We start from the raw sequence: 22592 nt of genomic DNA, 5'->3' as shown, positions 1-22592 counted from the left end.
AGAGACATCAATTTGTTGTTTCACTTATTTATGCATTCGTTTGTTTATTCTGTGTGCCCCAACAAGGAATTGAACCTGCAACCTTGGTGTATTGGAATGACGTTCTAACTAACTGAGCTACTGGGCCATGGCCAAAAGTCTCTGTTTCTTGTATAGAGCTCTCCGTGTATTTGACTGATGGTCTTTAAATCTTTTCCATGCCCCATATAAGAATTTTGAAAAAGAGGGAGCCATTGAAGTGTTCTGAGGAACATTATATGTCTTAGGTTTTGAAAACTATCCCTCTGGTTGTTGTATCAAGAAAAGATAAGGGTAGATGCACTAAGACCAGATTAGGAAGGTGTTGAAATTAGACAGGAAAGAGATAATAGCAGACCTGGGCATAGCAATAGTGAGAAGTGATTGGTTCTGAATGTAATTTGAAGGTAGTAAAAATAGGATTTCCTGATGGTTTGGATATGAAATAGGAATAAAAGAGAGTAAGGAAGACTTCTGCAGTGTTATAGACCTGAACAATTGCCAGAGATGCGGAAGTTTGCAGATTTGAATTTGAGAACCTGTCTTTTGTAACGTGACAGAAAAGTGTTCTTAACAAGAGGAGATGGGTAAGGGAAACTAGAATTTTTTTCCTTAATCTGTTGGCTTTTGTGCAGAAGTGTTTATTAAAGCCTCCCTCTGTAACTGTCAATTTCTCCTAATACTTCTACAAGTTTATGATTATATATTTGCAGCCATTTTGTTGTATGCAAAGGGATTGAGTATTATATCTTCTTGGTAGATCTTATTACATTTTATATTAATTGGTATACTTTATTAATATATAATTTTCATCTTCATTAGGCTTAGTGATTTTTGCCTTAAATTTCATTTGATTTTTTGATAGTAGATATATATTTCTTTTCATTAATATTTGCCTAGTTTATCTTTTTATAATCTTAATTTTAATTTCTGTATTTCTTCTATAAACAACATATTGCATCCTTAAAAACAAAACAATACAAATATGAATGCCTTTTTCTTAATATAGTCACAATAAATGTGAAAACTGATGTGTTTGGAATTTTTATGCATTCTTATTTTTATTTTTCCTTTGTTGTTTTCCATCGTTGCTTTTTGTTTTTATTGAATCAAATTTTCTTCACTTTTTAATTCTAAAGATTTGAGGCTGTATATCTTACTTTACCATTTTAGTTACTTATATAACATTTTAACTCACTTTTAAAAAGATTTCCTTCTAATCAGTGTCCACTATAACTTCCCATGTTAAAGTCTATTTGGGACCTTAATTCCCAATTTCCCATGTTATTAAATATTATGTACTTCTCATTTTGTAAGAATTCATTTTGAACAATTATCCACAGTTATTAGGTTTAATTACATGTTTTAGTGGTTTAATTGTTCATTAATTTTATTGATCCTTATGTCTTCGATTTAAATATATTCTCTTCTCTCTGTGCCTGAGTGTTTCACTGAATAATTCTTTCATCTGTTGATGGTAACTTTTTGGAATTTTTGCTTATTAAAAAATGTCTATGTTTTGTTGTTATACTTGAATGCTAGTTTTAGCTAGTTACAGAATTCTGGGTTGAAAACTTTTCACATCTTGCAGCATGGTAACTGACCACAATTATAAAAATGTGAGGAAACAGACATTCTTATATTGGAGGTAGACATGCATTTTATTAGAAATTTGGGGAAATTATTGGAAATGTACATTAAACTGAAAAATACACTTACAGCTTTAAAGAACCTATGTTGAAATAAAACACTACTATAAGGCTGCCTATATAAGGATATGTGTTGTTGCATATGTATACTATAATCTTATTTTTGTAAAGATAAACACAGAACAAATGTGCACATACACAAAAAGTAGAAGGATACATGTGACTATGACTTTGGTCATTGCAGTGGCAGAGTGTGGAAAAAGTATGAATAAGAAAAAGGGAAGAATACACATGGGTATTACATTGGTAATTGAAGTGGGCGAGAGTGGAAAAAGTGGAGGAGACTGCAACAAATATGTTCGTTCTACTTCTGTAATTTTTTCAGGCAGATTTGATTTTAAAAATTCATTTTCCCTCAGAAGTTTGACAACACACTTGATGATGAATTGTGTATGCTTGTTCCTTTGTTTCTTTGTGGGTACTCTAGTTTTTGTTTTGTTTTCTGAAAATGAGTAGAATTCTTTTTTATTCCTGGAGTTCTGAAATTTCCCCAGGACTTGCCTGGTGACATGTCTTTTTCTTCATTCTGTTGAGCATTCATTGAGCCCTGTTAATCTGAAGTTTTCTGTGTTTTTTGAGCTATGAATTTTTTTCTGTTGTGTCCTCCATTCCCCTGGTTTCTTCTTCTATAATTCCTACATGGAATAATGTATGGATTTAGACTTTGTGTCCCCTAACTTTTCTCTTGTTTTTTTAGCCCCTTCTTGCCTCTTAAAAACACCTGTGTTCTGGGGGAACTAGCCCATTTTCTCAGCTGTATCTACTCTGCTCTTCCACTTACATATTGAGGGTTTTTGTTTTCTTGGAGGGTTTTTTTTTTTTTTTAGAACTTTTTTAAAGTTCTTTGTCAGCTTCCCACTGAAAGCATATCATACTTTTTTTATTTAAACCATAGTAGTTTTAGAATCTGAGGATATTATGTATGTTGAATGTATTTACTTACTCTTTTTATTCTAGCGACTAACCTTATAATGTTAAGAAATAAATTATAATTTGTCACTATTAATAACAATATGTAGTCTCATTGTTGTATAAAATAATAAATATTATACTTAACACACTAATTTTAGCCATTTTCAGATCCCCACACACTAAACCCTATGGAAAATTTTTTCTGAAATCTTAGGTAAGTGGTAACTTTGAAAAGCTGTGTGTCCTCACATTTAAATATTATATTGGGTTGGCCAAAAAGTGTGTTCAGTATTTTCCATAAAATAAAAGACACATTTTTCATTTTCACCAATAACTATTGATTTGGGTGTTTTGAGTATTTCAGCTATCTCCTGCTATTGCGTTCTAGTGGATAGAGGCTAGGGGTGCTGCTAAACATCTTCCAATGCATAAGACAGCCTCACAGGAAAGAGGTATTGGGCCAAAATGTCAATAGTACCAAGAAACTTTGCAACCATGTTTGATCAGTTGCAGCACCTCCTCCTATACTATACAACTCTTTCTTTTTTCCCATTTCAGTTGTGTTTTTATCCTTCTGGAAATAATAAAGCATAATACACCAAAAATATGTATTTTCTTCCATCTTTAATATTTAAATGGCTGCACAAAAAATTCACCACTTTTGATATTTTTTTTAATTCACGCTGATATGACAGCTGTCACAATACAATCTAACAAAATTGTTTAGAATGAAGTTAAAGACAACTAAGTACTATTAGAGCTGGAAAAAAACTAAACAAACTTTTTGGCCAACCCAATATAATATGTGTCTGTGTAGAATCTATAGTCAAAATAATTCTACTCCAGACTCTGTGAAGTTATTACTCCATTGACTTACCATTTAGTTTTGACAGAATATGCTATTCTAATTCATATTGTGTATAAAAGCTGTTTTTAGTTTTCTTGTTTGTTTATTTGAAATTGTCATTCCTTTCTTTCCAGCAGTCCCTGTCAGTGACTGTTGTAGTTTATGGTTTTATCCACCTTCGTATGTCTCTCTTGTAGTCCATTTGCTTTGATTTCTTTGGCATGTTACAGGAGAGGAAAGATGAATTCATATCCTTGATAGACCCTAAGGAATTGGAAACTCTTAAATCCTGAGTGGCTACTTCATGTCCTTTTTCTGTCTTTTTTAAAAATAAAGGATTTTATTTATTTATTTTTATAGAGAGGGGAAGGGAGGGAGAAAGGGAAAGAAACATCGATGTGTGAGAGAAACATTGATTAGCTGCCTCCTGCCTACCCCCAACTGGGGATGCAGCTAGTAACCCAGGCATGTGCCCTGACTGGGAATCAAACTAGCTACCTTTCAGTTTGTAGGCTGGCACTCACTCCACTGAGCCACACCAGCCAAGGCTCTTGTCCTTTTTCTTTGGAGGACTGGGTCAAGCACTGTAATTCCCCTGTTTGTTGCTGTATTAAATATTACTTCACTGAAGCTCTGCTTTATCCCCACAAGAGTGTTATATTATTCTAGCCTAAGAAACTCTTAAGATATGCTTCTTCTTCTGACTCTTTAGTTTCTTCCCATTTATCCAGTTTATTGTACCCTGGGAGTAGCACAAAGTTCCAGGTATCTCCTCTTAGAATAAATTTCTGCTTATAAGGGCCTCTGTCACGAGGATCAGTGCACAAAATCCCTGTCATCACTCAATAAATGAAATAAGTTAATGGCAAGTGTCATGGGGAATTAACATTTAATGAGTAATTACCGAATGCCAGACTCTGTGCTACATTTTTTATGTATGTTTTATTTAGTCCTCACATTCCAAAAGTATGTTTTATCCTTATTTTACTGACAAAGCCAAGGAAGTTTAAGTCAAGTGAAGTAATTCTGTCCCAAGCTAGAAGTTGCAGAGCCAGTTTTCAAACCCAGACATGTCTACCTCCAAAGAGTCTCCTGGTACTGAAGTATAAAATTTAGCCCAAACCCTCTCTTTTCTGTGAGGCTTTTCTTAGCCATGGTACCTTCCACCTCTTCTCAAGTATAGAATGTGTAATTAGTATGACTCAGTACATAATGCATTACTTTTTGATAGAAGTTTTGCATACATATGTATCCTATATGGTCTTCTGCAGTTAGATACCAATACAGTGATTAGAAAACAAACAAAAAACAGCAATACCATTTGATTAGTGTTAAGAATGAAATTTTTCTGAAATTATCTCAACTTTAAATATGCTTTAGTTACCTTTTATGAAACAGTAATGCAGTATTGATAACATTTTAGTTTTATGGATTGGGTAAATTGTGAACATGCATTCTGTAGGTCTCTTATGCTTCAAAATTGCTATCTCTTCATTCTCTCTTCATATGAATAAACCTGAAAGAAATTCTTCTAAATCAAGGAAGAAAATCTGTTCCTTGAATAGAGCTGTATATTTGATAATAAGTATTTGCATTTTCTAAATACTATGTAGTATCTTCTGTAACATTTTGGTGAAATTTTGTAATTATTAAAATTCACAATAAAAGTGTTGCTGCTTTTATAAATGAAACTACAAAATTGAACATGTAATAAGTAAAAACTTGTTAGCAACTCAAATGCTAAATCAGAGAAAAAGTAGTGACTGCGTACTCTATTTTAAGGAAAGCAAATATTTTTTAATTTAATTTTTACCATCCTAAATGAACATAATTGTAGAGTAGTGGTTATTTTGGAATATTTTCTTAGAAGATAATTGGATTTGAGGGGGCTGATTTTAGAGAAAGGAAAAAAATTGAGTAAATGATAATGTCAGTAAGAGAGTCCACATTTACTAAAAATATTGTTAAATAGAAAATGAAATTTCTGCCTTGACCATTGTGGCTCAGTCGGTTGGGCATTGTCCTGCAAAGTGCTAGATCACCAGTTTGATTCTGATTTCCAGTCTGGGCACATGCCTGAGTTGCTGGTTTGGTCTTGGTCTGGGCATATGCGAGAGGCAGCCAATCAATGTTTCTCTCACACATTGATATTTCCCTTATTCTCTTTGTTCTTCTCTTCATTTCTAAAAATAAATAAATAAAATCTTCTTTAAAAATGAATAAAATTTCTGGTTTTGTTTTGTGCTAGTTTTTAATGATACTGTCACACTTTCCCATCTACATATACATAAATTTGAATTGATAAATTAGAGTTTAAATGTGTATAATACAAATAAAAGGTTAAGTACTCATTACAGATTATTACAGAATTAAAGATTTGTTTTTACATTCTGAACCCTTTCTATAAAATGGTCATAATTCAGTAAAATAATTTACTCTGTGGGTATAATAATCTTCCAAGTTTACTTTCCGTTTTAGACTATAAACAATTTTGTATTTTCTAAATGTAATTAATAGTGATTGACAAATGAATTAATGCAATCTTTATAATGAGTTTTACTTTAACTATTAAAATATATAAAAGTTTAAAAAAATGTATATATAGTTGAATATGTGAAGTTTTGAATTTGGAATTATTTCAGAACACCAAAACAAGGAAAATTGTTTTAGTATTTTAAGAAATAGCATAACATTTGTTATATTCCAGGCACTCTATTAAGGAACAGATTATCTCTTCAACTGTTGTAAGAAACTTCTTGGAAGCCCTAATTGTTTGCATTTACAGTTATACCACTAAATTTGAAGTACACACTCTAATGGACCTTAATCCTGTGTAATCATACATGGTTGGAGCAGAAGTTTCGTCAGCAATACTAAGAGCATTCTTATCTTTTAAGTTCTTAAACAAATTTCTAGCCTTTCTTGAATAACCATTAGGCAGATACACATCTGACATTGAAGCTGATTCTGTACTTAAAAGCTTCATTTGTCACATTCTCTTCTCTTTTGCTGATTATTGACAAATGAATAGGCACAATATTTTAAAGCACTTTTTATATTTTTACTTTTTTAAATGTTTATTTCTTTTATTCAGTTACATTTATTTATTTATATTTTATTGTGGCACAGTGTTTTTTAATGGTAGAATTCTGTTCACCCTTCTGAATTATTTCAACTTTAAAGCAGTTCATTCTGTATGCACACAAGGTCTGTCCAGAAAAAGTCCAGCTATTGTTAATATAAAAAAAAGGTTTGTATGACATCCATGTAACCTGGCAGCCAAGGAGAGTGGACTGGAATGCACATGCATGAACAATGATGACTTCACTGTACTAGTCATTGGGGGCGATAGACACCATTGAGTGAGCATGTGTACTATGTGGCCACTGCATTCAGAATGACTGAGTAGAACAATGAATCTGCATCAAATTTTGCATTAAGCTTGAAATTCCTCCATGGAAACTATTCAGATGATTCAGAAGGCCACAGCTATGGGCACCTGGTGATTGGCAGCTTCATCACGACAACGTGCCTACTCATGTATCACATCTCATGCAAGTTTTTTTGTGAAGCATTAAATCACCCAAGTGACTCAGCCCCCTACAGCCTAGATTTGGTGCCCTGCAACTTCTGGCTTTTCCCAAAACTTAAAACCACCTTTGAAAGGGAAGAGATTTCAGGCCATCGATGAGATTCACGAAAATACAATGGGCAGCTGACAATGATGGGGAGAACTCTGTGAGGTCCCAAGGTACTTATTTTGAAGGGGACTGAGGCATCATTGTCCTGTGTACAGTGTTTCTTTTATGTTTTATCTTCTTCAATAAATGTCTCTATTTTACACTTTCTGGAGAGACCTTGTATATAATATTTATCTTACCACTTTTGGTATTTTTTATTATCTCTTTTCACTTCAAATACAATTTTATGTTTTGTCTTCCTCAGACTTTTTTTTAGAGAGAGGGTAAGGGAGGGAGAAGGATGGGGAGAGAAACATCTATTGGTTGCCTCTCACATGCCTCCAACCTGGGACCTGGCCTGCAACCCAGGCATGTACCCAGACTAGGAATCAAATCAGCGACCTTGCAGTTTGAGGTATGATGCCCAACCCACTGAGCAATGCCAGTCAGGGCCCCCTAGGAGTTTTAACATATTTCTTCTGCACTTATTGGACATCGGTTAATACTTTTAAAATATCTCAAAACTAAGCACAAAGAGCAAATTCATTATAGACTGAAAAACAAAAGACTAAAAGTAACATAACAATTCATGGTATTTAATAAATACCATGATACCACTAAGTCTGTTGGTGGAGGACAAAGTTGACGCACTAGTTCTGGAGTATGAAATTGACTTGTGTTAATTCCATGATTGTGGCTGAAAGTTTGATTGATTTGGAAAACATATAAAGAAGTTACCACTTATTTTAATTTTTTTTAAAGCATGACTTGTTCTGGTTAGAGCCATGTATATATGTGCATCATTTACCCTATTAAAACTGAGATCATCACTTACCTTGTTTTGTCTATATGGGAGCATGAACAACCCAACAAGCAGCCATTTTATGCTGAATTTTACTTAGCATGCTTCTTTGGTTGCAACTGTAATTTGTCCTGACTCTTTCAATTGCACAATTGTTCATTAGGAATTAACCTTGATTGGTGAATATCCATATTCTTTTTACTGCTGTTGCTTCTCATATTTATTTTTCCAGGTTGTTAAAGATATATGCCTCTGTAGTCTCCCTCCCCGCTTTTCTGTTTTCCTCCTTGTAGTTACCTGCTTTGGTTTACCATACAGCAGCTCCTAGATATATGTCAGATTAGTATTTAGTATACTTTGCAGTTAGGATCACTTTGTGTTACTAGGTGCTTATGTTCTAGGACCTCGGTATTCATAACATCTTTCTATTAAATAATGAAGATTATACATAGTATGAGGAACAAAACTATTCAAGTGCAATGTAATTTGGTGGTAGGTGGTAAAATCATGTAGATCATTACTTTATCATGGCAGTGCCATGAGCTATTTGCAAGAAGCATTATGTGCCCAATATATTTTATTTTTTCTTTATTTTTGTGCTTATGATCAATGTATTTTTTGGATGTTCAAACTCTGTGACAAATTTTGGGCAGGTATTACCAATAGAAAAGACCTTTGACTGTACATAATGCACATTAGCTCTGTGGCCTCAGTGTGTTAGTCATTTGTTCAAGAAACAGCTTACCAACATACTACAAGTTAACTAAAGGATTATTTCAGGTAATTTTGAATTTAGAGAATGTTTTTAAAGTCCAATAGTGTATTTAATTCTGTTTTTAGCTCATTTCAAATGGTATTAAATGTTAATAATGTAATAAGCAAACATTAAACATATATACTAGTTATGAGGAGGAAGGACATTAAAATCATTTTATCCAATCTCCAGTGCCATATTCCCTTACATTGTTCCTGACAAATAGTTCAACATGCTGAGCCATTCAGTTCACTACCCTTTGCAATGTTGAATTATTCGCATTTAACCTAGTTTTTCTTCTTGGGATGAAATCTACATCTTTATGACTCAAACACATTGATTGTGTATTTTTCTTTTACTTTGCAAAGCTTTAAATATTTGAAGATTGTTAATTGTATTGACTATTTATTAGGCTAAACATACCAGGTTTTCTTTTTATTTCATTATGTGGCATGTTGGAATTCTTTTGAATGTTCTGTATCTTTTTAGTGTTTCCTCTCAACATGACATCCAGAGTAAGATACTGCCTGGATGATATGGATATATAGTATACTCTTCTTTACTTGAACTGTTAACTAGATGAGATTTGGGTATATATGTTTGTATATTGTGTATATATAGGCCTGAATACTACAGTAATCTTAGATGTAGCATTTCAGTTAATTAAGATTTGTCTTGCAGTTAGAATGACAGTTGTGAATGGTTTTCTCTTCTTAACCCAATTTCATATATGACTAACTGAAGTCATCATGTGTTCTCAAGGATAATTTAAATGAACAACATAGGGTTTGTGAAAATTTGACAGATCCTAACTGTAACTCAGCTAGTGGGCAATGTGATAATTTATTTAGGGCTGTGTAATGTAGTTATTAATGAACTAATGTAGAACAAGGCCAAATTGTACTATATTTTTATGTGAAATTATACTGAATGACAAAGGTTGGCATGTGTAGTAAGTACCCACAAAATATTAACCTAGTTGCAATAAATACAATTACATACAGTTAATGTACATAAAAGAATGAAATTAAGCTGATTTTCTATCAAAAAGTTATTCATGAACAGAAAGTGGGCAGCATAGATTTGATGACAGGCAGATTGTATATAATCTGAATTACTGAGTGACCTAGGAAGCTTGCTCAGAGGGATTACAGAATAATTATGTTAATATGCAATTATCACCTCATTTCTTCTGTAGTAACCTCAAGATGTAGTGTAGTGAGGGTGTTATAGCAAGTGCTGATAGTTTGCAAAAATACTGATGTTTGAGATTTCTGAGACAATAAATCTAGCTTGAGGCATATAAGTGATGATCTGTCATCTTGAAGACAGATCTGACCTTTGTACTTTTTTTTAATGCTCACAGTATATAACTACAGGCAGTTACAGCTGTAGAACTCATTATGATTTTCTAGAAAGTGAAATATTTTTTATGTAGATTTAAAATTCCATTTGCAGCTTTTTATAAAGTGTGTTAATTTTCTACAAGAACATTTTAAAATTCAATTAAAAGAAAAATTCTGTGGTTATGATTATATGAAGGACATAGTAATGTCTAAACATTTTATAAAAATATCCTAATTGATATAGCTAATTCATTGAAATTTAGGGATGTCAAGCAATATAACATTTGTTTGCTTTTTAATTTATTAGTTTCCCTTTTTTAAACTTAATAAATAATGCCTTTTTTCAAATATGCTCCCTACTTGGTTATATTAACATGAAATAGTGTTGGTGACTCTGTTATATATATTTGACTGTATAAAGATACTTGGAAAAGCTATATGAGACAGTGTGAAATTAGCCTACAGGTCAAATGCTTTCTTGCCTCAATGCCATATAATCACCCATGACTGTAGAGAGTTATTTTTGATGTAAGAATTCTAGGTCCATTATTCAGTGCAGGATATTTTGTTGACCCATCGTTGTATCCTGTGTCTCAATGCAACAGCTATGAGTCTTGAATACTATTAAAAATGTATTTTGAACCTTTTCCAGTTAAAATATATTCTGAAATTTAAAACAGGAAATTTTTTTATTTTTGCTAAAATACCAGCTTAGTGAGCCAATTTCTTATAGCCTGTTTTTTAACTGATGATTTTTAATATGCATGTGCTAATAAGAAAATATTCAGAAAAACAGTAACTTCTCTGTTTTTGAGTAGAGCTAACATTAAATGTTTGGGGGCAAGTAAGGCATATTTCATTGTGTAGTTGTGAAGGAAAATTTTGATTGTTAAAGACTTCATTTTATTTTTTAATCTTTTTTTTTTTTGCTAGATGCATTTTGTAGAGGAAAGATCCTTATTATGCATATATATTCTTGTTATGTTTTTGAGCAAAAACAGTTTGGTATCTTCAGAATGTGAACTTTCCTAAAGCTCTCAGAAAGCCATTCTGGTAATGAGGATGCAGTCTCCAAGCCGTCATGATCATAGTTTGTCACCCTGCTGTTCAGGGGTTACCAATGAAGTTGCTTTAAATGGGAAGCGTCTGTTCTATCTCTGAACCTCTAACACCAGAACAGATGGGTAGAACATGGAACATGGAAGGTTTTACCTCTGAGGTGGTAACAGTGAAGCCACTCATTAACACTGAATTTACCACTTCGTTAGCAACGTTGCTTCCTGTTGAGAAAAGCTAATATAGGCTTTCAAATTGACTTGAGCATATATTTGTCTACCTCTGATTATAATAAGTAGGAACAGAAAGTGTCTTGCAGTGTAGTTTTTAAAAATTTCTGTCATTCATTTCAGATTTATCTGAGATTTTTCCTGTCTGGGCATTTTAGTTTTTATACCAAACTTAATGAGAAGTATCAGGAATGAATAATAGTGTTTGTGTCAGTGTTTGCTTTTCTTTTCACTGACATTTGCACACTCTTTCCTAACACATGTTTATGTGCTGCCCATTTTTAACTTCTGTGTATGTGATGAAGAGATTCCTGCTGGGTGCTGCATTAGCACCATTTTGGGGTGATATCATTGAATATGATCTTATTGGAAGTCTATTTTTATTAGTTTGGAAGTTTGCCAACCTCAGAACAGAATTCTAAGACCTATGAGTGGCAGAAAAATGATTGTTGGTATAAATAGTAATACCAAAGAAAGATATTTGTAATATATGTTGCATCAAAGAACATATCTGTTAATAAGATAAGGTCATATTTGTAAGTGTTTGTTCCAAGCTGAGAAATAAGAAAGTAATTAGAAACAACTTTTTTACTCTCAAATTAGACTTAATGCTTTCCAAAGCATGTAATTGGTAACCTAGAAGATATTAGAAACAATACACTTTATTGAAAATGTTTAATTTCTAACTATTGGATTATAAACTCCTGCTGTCCTAAAATGGATTATTCATTAGACAAATTTCAAATACCGTAAAAGTAGAAGGCTTTGTTCTGGGAGCAGAAAATTAGTCTCTCTTGTTTATAACTGTATACTTAATAATAGAGCATTGCTTGGCACATAGTAAAGGCTCAGTAAACATTTGGAGAGTGAGCAAACTGTACTTACTACTCTGTTAGAAAAGGAAAAGGAATATGGAATTTTATGCTGGTACTTCAAATAATTAATACTTAGGGTTGTCAAATAGTAGGTTCTTTAAATTGTACTTGAGGCTTATTGGATATTTTGAATGCCTTGCCCTAATAGGTAAGTCAAGAAATCAGGACCATGATGGAATTTGCATTATTTGAATGGGAAATCCAGATTTCATAGAAAAGAAACTGTTTCTTCCTATACTTTAGGACCATTTGTTTTGCTTTTGCAGTTGTGTTTTATTCATTCAACACTTTATTCCTTTGTTCAACAAATATTGCCTGAGCACCTATGCCAAGTGCTGTGTTAGGTTCTAGGGATATGAAGATCACTAGGTCACAGTCTCTGCCTTTCATGATCTTACTTTCTTCCAAAGAGAGGCAATTCCTGTACAGTGTGGCCATTTTTTAAGAGCAGGGTAAGAACAGAGTGCAAGGAAATTCTTCATAGTAGCGGCAGTAATTATAACCATGATGTATATGTGTGTACGTGTGTCTCCGAAACTTTAAGCAGTCTTAAAAAGTATTCTGTCTTCTCATAAAGTTTAAATATATTGTCAAAATACCTAGAAAAAAATTTTATCTATATTTTAATATGAAGTAACCTAAAAACATGACATTTATGATGTTTCAGAGTAAAAAGTTTTAGGCTATTACTGTAGACTGTCAGGTGATAAATGGGATAACTGCATTTAGGGAATGCCTAGAATTTGGGGGCTTGAGTTATGAAAATTTAAAGTTACATGTAAAACATTCATGTTAACTTCACTAATTTAGAACTAAGAGTAATTTACATAAGAAATGAATGAAACTGTGAATAAAACATTTTTTGAATTAGGAGAATTTTAGGAGAATGTAAAATATTGAGAGCAAAGCAGTCTTAAATTTTTATATAGTTAAAAAATGTTACATACATTAGCCACTGATACTGATAGCAAGTAAGTTTCTTTACCAAATGATGTGGTGTTACCTTCTTCCAGGAATGAACTTTTAAGTGACAAAACTTACTTCTCTGCAATGTTTAACAATTTACATTATTCTCTATTAGAGTGACTACCCTTAAATCTACTTAAGTGAGATAATTTTATTTTTATTAGCCATCTATATATGAGATTTTAAAGTTTTTTCTTTATCTGTGGCATATTTATTTATATCATATGTGTCTCTGTGTATCTCTTTATGTTGCTTTTTCTTAGGGGTTTGTGTGTACATATGGTTTTGAGTTGTTGCCAAGCACAAAGAAAAATTAATCTTTGAGACACTTAAAGTCTTTCCATTGTTTTAAGTTTCTTTATTCTTAGGAAATTATAAGCATCTCAATAGAAAGTATAATTAAGCTGATAAAAATGTGTACTTCCAACTCTCCATACATTCTAATAGTATTCTTTCTTTCATGCAAATCTAAATTTTTTTTTTCCATTTTCTAGACTAAATGTGTTAAATGGCTTGCGAACAATATGGACGATTTGAAGATAAACACCGATATTACTGGTGCTAAAGAAGAACTCCTAGATGACAGCAATTTTATCTCAGATAAAGAAAGTAGAGTTCATAAACCAAAAGATTGTCAGACATTTCAGAATAGTAATACGTTCACTCTGCCTGAAGAACTGTCAAAGGACAAATCTGAAAAAGCCTTAAGTGGAGGCCAGTCTACTGTATTTATACATGCTGGTGCTCCTACTGTTTCTAGTGAAAACTTTATCTTGCCTCAAGGAGCTGCTGTTAATGGACCAGTTTCACACTCCTCCTTAACTAAGACTTCCAATATGAATAAAGGCAGTGTTTCATTAACCTCTGGACAGCCTGTGGATCAGCCAACAACAGACTCTTGTTCAACTTCGAAAGTGGCAGCTGATCTTCAGCTGTGTACACCACAGAAAGCAAGTCAACACCAAGTTTTGTTTTTGTTATCAGATGTAGCACATAAGAATCCACCCCATTCCATTAAAAAACTACCTACCTCTGCTTCCGTTGGTTGTGACATTCAGAATTCAGTAGGGAGTAGTGTAAAGTCAGATAGCACTTTAATAAATCAAGTAGAGGTGGGTGAGGATAGTGAAGATTTATTGGTAAAAGATGATTGTGTCAGTACATTAACAGGCATTTCCTCAGGTACAGATGAATTTAGGTCAGAAAATGATACAAACTGGGACCCCCAAAAGGAGTTCATTCAGTTTCTTATAACTAATGAAGAGACAGTGGATAAAGCTCCAGTTCATTCTAAAGTAGGTCTAGAAAAAAAGAGAAAGCGGAAAATGGATGTAAGCAAGATAACTCGTTATACTGAGGATTGTTTGAGTGATTCTAATTGTATACCCAATAAATCAAAGATGCTAGAAGTAGACTTTCTGGAACAGAATGAAGAACTACAAGCAATAGACTCACAAAAATATGCATTATCAAAAGTGAAGCCTGAATCAACTGATGAAGACTTGGAGTCTGTGGATGCTTTTCAACATATAATTTATAATCCAGATAAGTGTGGAGAAGACAGTTCCCCTGTTCATACTAGCACTTTTCTTTCAAATACCTTAAAAAAAAAATGTGAAGAAAGTGATTCTGAGTCACCCGCTACTTTCAGCACCGAAGAGCCATCATTCTACCCCTGTACAAAGTGCAATGTGAATTTTAGGGAGAAAAAGCACCTCCACAGGCATATGATGTATCATTTAGATGGGAATAGTCACTTTCGCCATCTTAATGTCCCAAGGCCATATGCTTGTAGGGAATGTGGGCGGACATTTAGAGATCGAAACTCACTTCTAAAGCATATGATTATTCATCAAGAAAGAAGGCAGAAATTGATGGAGGAAATTCGTGAGTTGAAAGAACTTCAGGATGAAGGAAGAAGTGCACGATTACAGTGCCCTCAGTGTGTGTTTGGTACCAATTGCCCTAAAACATTTGTGCAACATGCTAAAACCCATGAAAAAGATAAAAGGTACTACTGCTGTGAGGAGTGTAACTTCATGGCAGTAACAGAAAATGAATTGGAATGTCATCGAGGAATTGCCCATGGAGCAGTGGTAAAATGCCCTATTGTCAGTTCTGATGTTGCCCAGAGAAAAACGCAAAAAAAGTCTTTCATGAAAGACTCTGTTACAGGATCATCCAAAAAATCAGCTACCTACATATGTAAAATGTGTCCTTTTACTACATCAGCCAGAAGTATTTTGAAAAAACACATGGAGTACTTGCATTCATCATCATGCATTGATTCATTTGGCAGTGCTCTTGGACTTGGTAAAAAAAAAGGTAACATCCTTGAAGAACCTCTGGGTAATGATAGCACTAAACCATTAATTAAGCAACAGTCAACAACATTTCCAAAGAACTCTGCTGTAAAACAAGATGTAAAGCGAACATATGGATCATCCTCACAATCAAATAATTTTTCAAAATTCCATAAGCGGCCACACAGAATACAAAAAGCTCGGAAAAGCATTGCCCAGTCAGGTGTTGTAAACGTGTGCAATCAAAACAATTCTCATAAGACTGTAATGATTAAAAATGGCATTGACCAAAAAGCAAAGTATTTCCATCAAGCAACAAAAGAAAAATCTAATTCCAAGGCAAATAGCAACTATTTATATAGACACAAGTATGCAAACTACAGGATGATCAAAAAATCAGATGAATCATATCCTCTACATTTCAAGAAAGAAGAAGCTGATTCATTAAATTCTGTACATCTGTTTTCATCATCAAGTAATTCTCACACCAATAGTTTTATTTTAGACTCTCACAACTCTGACACCAAAAGGCCAGAAACCTTCAGAGACCACAGACGTGTATCTATAAAGAGAGTGGTTAAGGAATCTAAGAAGGAAAATTCTGCTGGAGGAGAAGACTTGGATAGCTATCCAGATTTCTTGCATAAAATGACTGTTGTTGTCTTGCAGAAACTTAATTCTGCTGAAAAGAAAGACAGCTATGAAACAGAAGATGAAAGTTCCTGGGATAATGTTGAGCTAAGTGACTACACTACACAGGCTATAGAAGATGAGACATACAATGATATTAATCAAGAACATGTAAACTTATTCCCTTTATTTAAAAGCAAAGTGGAAGGTGAAGAGCCTGGAGAAAATACTACCCTTAGTTATGATCAAAATGATGGCTTTTATTTTGAATATTATGAGGATGCTGGAACTAATAACTTTTTGCATGACATACATGATCCTCAGCATTTAGAAAGTACAGAAACTTCATTGACAAAGCATAGTTCTGTTTTTCATTGGACTGATTTGTCTCTTGAGAAGAAATCATGTCCTTACTGCCCAGCAACATTTGAAACAGGTGTGGGGTTGTCGAATCATGTCCGGGGACATCTTCACAGAGCAGGATTAAGCTATGAAGCCCGTCATGTTGTATCACCAGAACAAATAGCCACAAGTGACAAAATGCAACATTTCAAAAGAACTGGCACAGGGACACCTGTTAAGCGAGTTAGAAAAGGTAAGTTTTCCTGTAGATACTTTGGCTAATATGTCTGTACTCAAATTCAAAGGATTTGAAAGTTTTGCTCAAATTCAGTCTTTACTAGCATCACATAATTTCATATTTCAGAGTTGATTGGCTTTAAGATGGTCAATTTATAAAAAATTCTGATATCTTAAAAAAATTTTTTTTAGCTATAGAGAAGTCTGAAACCACTTCTGAACACACTTGTCAGCTCTGTGGTGGTTGGTTTGATACTAAAATTGGATTATCAAATCATGTTAGAGGCCACCTGAAAAGACTTGGAAAGACCAAGTGGGATGCTCACAAATCTCCAATTTGTGTTTTGAATGAGATGATGCAAAATGAAGAAAAATATGAAAAAATCTTAAAGGCATTGAACAGTCGTCGTATTATTCCCAGACCATTTGTAGCTCAAAAACTTTCGTCAAGTGATGACTTTCTATCTCAAAATGTTATACCTCTTGAAGCATACCGTAATGGCCTAAAGACTGAAGCTATATCAGTGTCTGCATCAGAGGAAGAAGGGCTGAGTTTCCTAAATGAATATGATGAAACCAAACCAGAACTGCCCAGTGGAAAAAAGAACCAGTCTCTTACACTGATAGAACTGCTTAAAAATAAAAGGATGGGAGAAGAAAGGAATTCTGCTATTTTTCCACAAAAGATCCATAATCAAACTGCAAGAAAGAGATTTGTTCAGAAATGTGTTCTTCCATTAAATGAAGATAGTTCATTAATGTATCAACCACAAAAAATGGACTTCACTATGCATTCAGGTAAGAGAACATTTATGACTGTCTTCCATAACAATTTAGTTATTTTATTGGAATATTTGTAGAAAATACTTTCTTAGAATCCTTTTAAGCTGCTTTTTTTTTACAGAGCAGAGATTGGTTATACTGTCATTTCTATAAAAATCATCAGGTGATGCTCACCACTGAATTCTCTGTGCCTCATTTCTTGGTAAAAAGTAAGGTGAGAACAAAAGCAAAAACAAACAAAAAAAAATGGATATGTAAAAATAAAATTTGCTGTGACCTGGGGATGGGTTCTGTGGATGGGAGGTTGGCATTGTTCAAAAGTATAGCATTACCAAAAAGGCAAAACTTCTGTCATACTTTGCCAGTGCTCCAAGTGTTCCAGGGTGATAATGTTTTCAGTAATTAGCTGTTGGTTTTCCTACTGCTTAGGTTAAAACAAAACAAACTCTTTAAACTGACTGGATTGGTGTCTGTTGTGTGTTGTGATTGCCCGAAAGAAACTTCTCCCTTTCCAATTCTTCATCGTATTGTGGGACAGTTTGGTTTTGGAGACCTGTTGTGAGTATGAAACATTTGTTTGGGGTTTTAGTTTTTACAGTAGTGTTCTAACGGAACAGTACAGATGGTTTAGTTTAGTGCCTGTGCACCAATAGTTTTTCCTTTTCAAAGGAGTACTTTGTATGTGTTGGCAAATGATGTGGTGGATAAAGTAACCAAACTTTATGAGGTATTGCTAAGTCCGGTTTATACTTTCAGGCTAGAACAATTTTAATTGTCTTTATTGGTTTCTTTTGGAGGTTAAGAATGTTGAAGATTAACTTAGATGGTCTCAAAATTTCAGCCCTGAGTTGAATGTGTCTAAGGTAAAAGTTGGTCAGTGGATTAATACTGAATAAAATTACTGTAATATTGATTTACTTTGGATGGACATTGGTATATTCCAAATATTTATAAGGCAGTTTTGATTTAAGGAAAGATTACCTTGCACAGTAGTGGTCTGAAAAACAGTTTATCTTCATGGGCTTCTGGTTAATTGGGCTCTTTCTTTTGTGTGAAGTCTTTCCAAGTCAAATTTTCAGCATTTTTCAGAAGAATAAAATGTAAGAAAGATGTGTTAGCTGTGTTGAGCAGAGTGTAGCACACTTCAGAGAGAGGAAGCATGTTTGTGGCTATCATAATAATGTTGAAGACACCAGCTGAAATGTGTTGGGGGAATGAGGGTTGTCTGAGAAGTTAGGGATTTCTTATTGTTTCAACATGTTTTCTTTCCTGTGATGACAAAGATGTTAGTTTGTTGATCATTTATTTAACACAAAGATTTTAGCAAAAACTTCAAATCATTAACTTTCGCTATTGATTGCACAGAGCAATGAACATATTATGCCCTGAAAAAAATGTTGTGTCTAACAGCTGTTCAGTGGTGTGTTTTACCACTTTTTCACCCAGCCTTCATCAGAAAGCCTAATTTAGTACTGAGCCTTTTACGGTTTTGTGGGTAAAACACTTTAATTACCACTTTGTTAACTAGACTTAAATTTTTTTTTTATTGATAATGTTGTGAGCTTTGAAACTTCTCAACAGAGTTAATGCTATCCAAATCACAGGATTGTATTTTAGGTTTAGAAAATGATCTGCGTAACACAGAAATCTGCAAGAAATTTATTATAGGTGTTAAATCTAGAGGAGCTCCAAGGTTCAAGATACTTCTCTTCCACCTTTCCTAAGAGCATGGGTTGGCTCTAAATACTAACAACAAACTAATAATAATTAACTGAATTCCTCCTCCTTATTTTAACTTAAGCTAATTCAATGAACGTTTTTTAAACCATCTTATTGTGGTACTTATCTTCACGCCTTTAGAAGTGAGAACTGGATTATAGTTTTCTTTTGAATGATAGGTATGCCTGTGAAGCTTAGAACATGTGTGCATTGCAATACGACGTTTACAAGTGCTGTTAGCCTGTCCAACCACTTACGCGCTTATGCACGAAAGAAGAGTGCTGGACTTGTGACTGGTACAGGTATGTTTGAACAGATAACACAGCAAGCCTGTTTGATACAATACACTTTTTTTCTCACCAGAGTGGTGCTAATTCAGATGATATTTAGGCTTTCTTTGCTAAGCAGCATTTGAGTCTGAATACGCATTAAATTTCAGCAGCTTGTAAACTGTGAAGATATAATTTTAAACAAGTTTTTATTTTTCATTTGACTCTAATTGACTTGGGAAAAATAGTAACTCAGTAGAGTTGTGGAACTTTTGAGTCTACATTATTCCCAATGATTTTTAAATTATACTATTTTTGACTTTTAAATTTATTTTTGTTAGATTCCATACAGTACTCTTTGTTTAAAAAAAAAACACGAAAGAAAGAAGAAAAGAAAAGATTGTAGTTTTAGTTTGGAGAAATGCTTCATTAGATAGGAAAGGAAATTATCATGAAGTTTCATCTATATACAGTTGCTTCATTAGAAAGCTAAGCAATCTAATGAGTTTTCATTAGTCTGTAGATAAAGTCTTTAAAGGGACAGGTCTTAGTATTGGCCCATGTTGACAATTGAATAGATTTTTCTTTTAATGCCCCTACACTATATTTAGGATAAATAATATAGCTATTGATATAAATGTAAACATGCACATTCTGTATTATTTTTTGGTTGGTTAGCCCAACCTTGGAGATAGCTCTTCATACTGCTAGTCTGTGAAAATTTTATTAGCTTACTCATGTATAATACTGCTTCTTACTCAACAAAATGTGTTGCTCTTTTCATTGGTAGCCTTTTAAGCTACGCTGCTTTAGCAGTTCTCATTTCTCTCACATCTTAAAAGATACTCTTTACTAAATAGATATACATAAATCCTTTTGCCTAAAAGTCTCCTTCCAATCTTTTTATTTTCCTGCTCTTTTAGATAACTGCCTTCTGCTTCCTTCTTGTTGTTATTTTCCCAACTTTTTGTGTTCTTTCTCATGTCTTCCTATGGCTTATATCCAATATGTTCTTGCTACCAAAGAAATACGTGTATTCGTACTAATTTCTTTTTTCTGCCTCTTTGCTTTGCCTTTTGACTATATATACAAATGACCAGGGATGACTGTTGACCACATATAGAGTGAGTTTTACTTTACTGGATTAGTTCTTCTCCTGAGGTTTTAGTTTTTACATTATTCCCACCTTCATCAAGCTTGGAAGGTGACTACAGACAGTAGTCAGAGAGGCAGCGAGAATAAAAGACAGTGAAACAGAAAATCATCATTGTTATCATAGTCACTAACTTTTATTGACCACTTATTGTGTCAGGCACTGTGCTATGCAGCTTACACGTATAACATTTATCTTCATAACCACCATGAGTTTTAGATACTATAATTCTGTTAGGTCTAGGGCTTAGAGAACTTAAGTTGCCCAAACTTATATAGTTATTAATAGCAAATTTTAATTCCAAATCAAGGCTGTCTTAACCCTAGACCTTTGTTTTAATCACTATTATCTAGCCTATATAGAATGAAGCTATTTCAAAATCCTAAAATGAAGTTGGGTTTAAGGTGGGGTACATTCTAGTGAAGACCAAATAAGCGAGATTCTAATTAGAAAGAGCAGGGATCCAAGAAATTATTAGGCCTGGATTAGCTTTTGGAGGACTCCGTCAATTTGGGTACCTTACTCAAAAGCAGGTTTATTAGTACAGACTTTGTAGTCCATTAAATGCTTTTTCCTCATGTGAAAATCTGTCAAAATGTAGGACTCTTTATAAATAACTGATAGTAACCTTTCATTGACCAAGGATGCATTCTAATAAGCACATTGTCATCTAAAAAATTTCATTATTAGAGAAAAAAATAATACAGGGTGAATGGGAATGCATATCTTTGGGCATCAAGAAAAAAGGGGGATAGCCCTGGCTGGCGTAGTTCAGTGGATTGAGCACAGGCTGTGAACCAAAGCATTGTAGGTTCAATTCCCAGTCAGGGCACATGCCTGGGTTGCAGGCCACAGCCCCCAGCAACTGCACATTGATGTTTCTCTCTCTCTCTCTCTTTCTCCCTCCCTTCCCTCTTTAAAAATAAATAAATAAATAAAATCTTTTTTAAAAAGGGGGATATTGTTTTTAAAATACCATTAAACACTAAAATGTTGGAAATGTTAAAAAATATTGAGTTGGCCAAAAAGTCCATTTGGTTTCTTCCATAAAGTAAAAAGATACATTTTTCATTTTCACCAGTAACTTTATTGATTTGGATATTTTGAGTATGTCAGCTCTCTCCCGCATGGTATAATGCTGATCATTTTAATTAATGTCTCAGTGTGATCACTATCAACTTCAACTGGTCTACCTGACCCTGAAGCATCATCCAGCAAGAAATCTCCAGCACAAAACTTTGCAAACCACTTCCGATACATTCAATCAGTCGTGGCACCTCTTCTGTACACTGTACAACTCTTGTTTTGCATTTCAGTTGTGTTTTTACCTTTCTTTGAATAATAAAGTGTAAAGTGCCAAACACTTGAATATTTTCGTCTATCTTCAATATTAGAAAGGCTACACAAAAAATCACCAATTTGATTTTTTTTTAATGTGCACTGATATGACAGTTGTTGCAATACAATCTAACAAACTTGTTTTGAATGAAGTTAAAGACAACTAAGTGCTACTAGAACCATCTGACAAAAAAAAATGAACTTTTAGACCAACCCAATATAGTGTTTGGCAGTCCTAGGGCAAAGAGAATAGAAATGAAGAGCTAAAGAAAGTCCAGGGTGGTATTTTTTATAGCCCTTACTCACTTTTAAGAAAAATAAAAAAACTCATACTTCATTTTCTTGGAAATTCTGAAACTTTCCCCCTGATTTTTAAAATCTTCCTGACCTGTAGAACTATACTGATGATGTCTTTACTGCTTATGCCAACTAAGAAGTTTTTGTTTTGTTTTGTTTTTTAAGATTTTACTTATTTATTTTTAGAGAGGGAAGGGAGGGAGATAGAGAGAAAAACATTGATGTGCAGTTGCTGGGGGCCATGGCCTGCAACCTAGGCATATGCTGTGACTGGGAATCGAACCTGCGACACTTTGGTTCACAGCCCGCACTCAATCCACAGAGCT

The 22592-nt window shown here is 33.7% G+C and overlaps 1 protein-coding gene across 17 annotated transcripts in view; it reads left to right on the top strand.

The window, feature by feature from the left end:
- Positions 1–22592, top strand: part of ZNF644 (zinc finger protein 644) — a 96658-nt gene that overhangs the window by 58786 nt on the left and 15280 nt on the right. For 8 of the 17 annotated variants that reach the window (XM_036026401.1, XM_036026398.1, XM_036026394.1 and 5 more), the window contains 3 exons: positions 13690–16723; positions 16900–17505; positions 19389–19511. The exons of 5 other annotated variants lie outside the window; for them this stretch is intronic. In XM_036026401.1, coding sequence (XP_035882294.1) covers positions 13720–16723; positions 16900–17505; positions 19389–19511 — 3733 coding nt within the window. In that variant the 5' untranslated portion in view covers positions 13690–13719. Of the gene's footprint in view, positions 1–7529; positions 7582–13689; positions 16724–16899; positions 17506–19388; positions 19512–22592 lie in introns of those variants that run through there. 4 more of the 17 variants (XM_036026403.1, XM_028511696.2, XM_036026402.1 and 1 more) reach the window with 2 other exon arrangements.

Source organism: Phyllostomus discolor, chromosome 5 (assembly GCF_004126475.2).
Source record: "Phyllostomus discolor isolate MPI-MPIP mPhyDis1 chromosome 5, mPhyDis1.pri.v3, whole genome shotgun sequence".
Taxonomy (NCBI): Eukaryota; Metazoa; Chordata; class Mammalia; order Chiroptera; family Phyllostomidae; genus Phyllostomus; species Phyllostomus discolor.
This window is presented reverse-complemented; position numbering and strand designations above follow the sequence as displayed.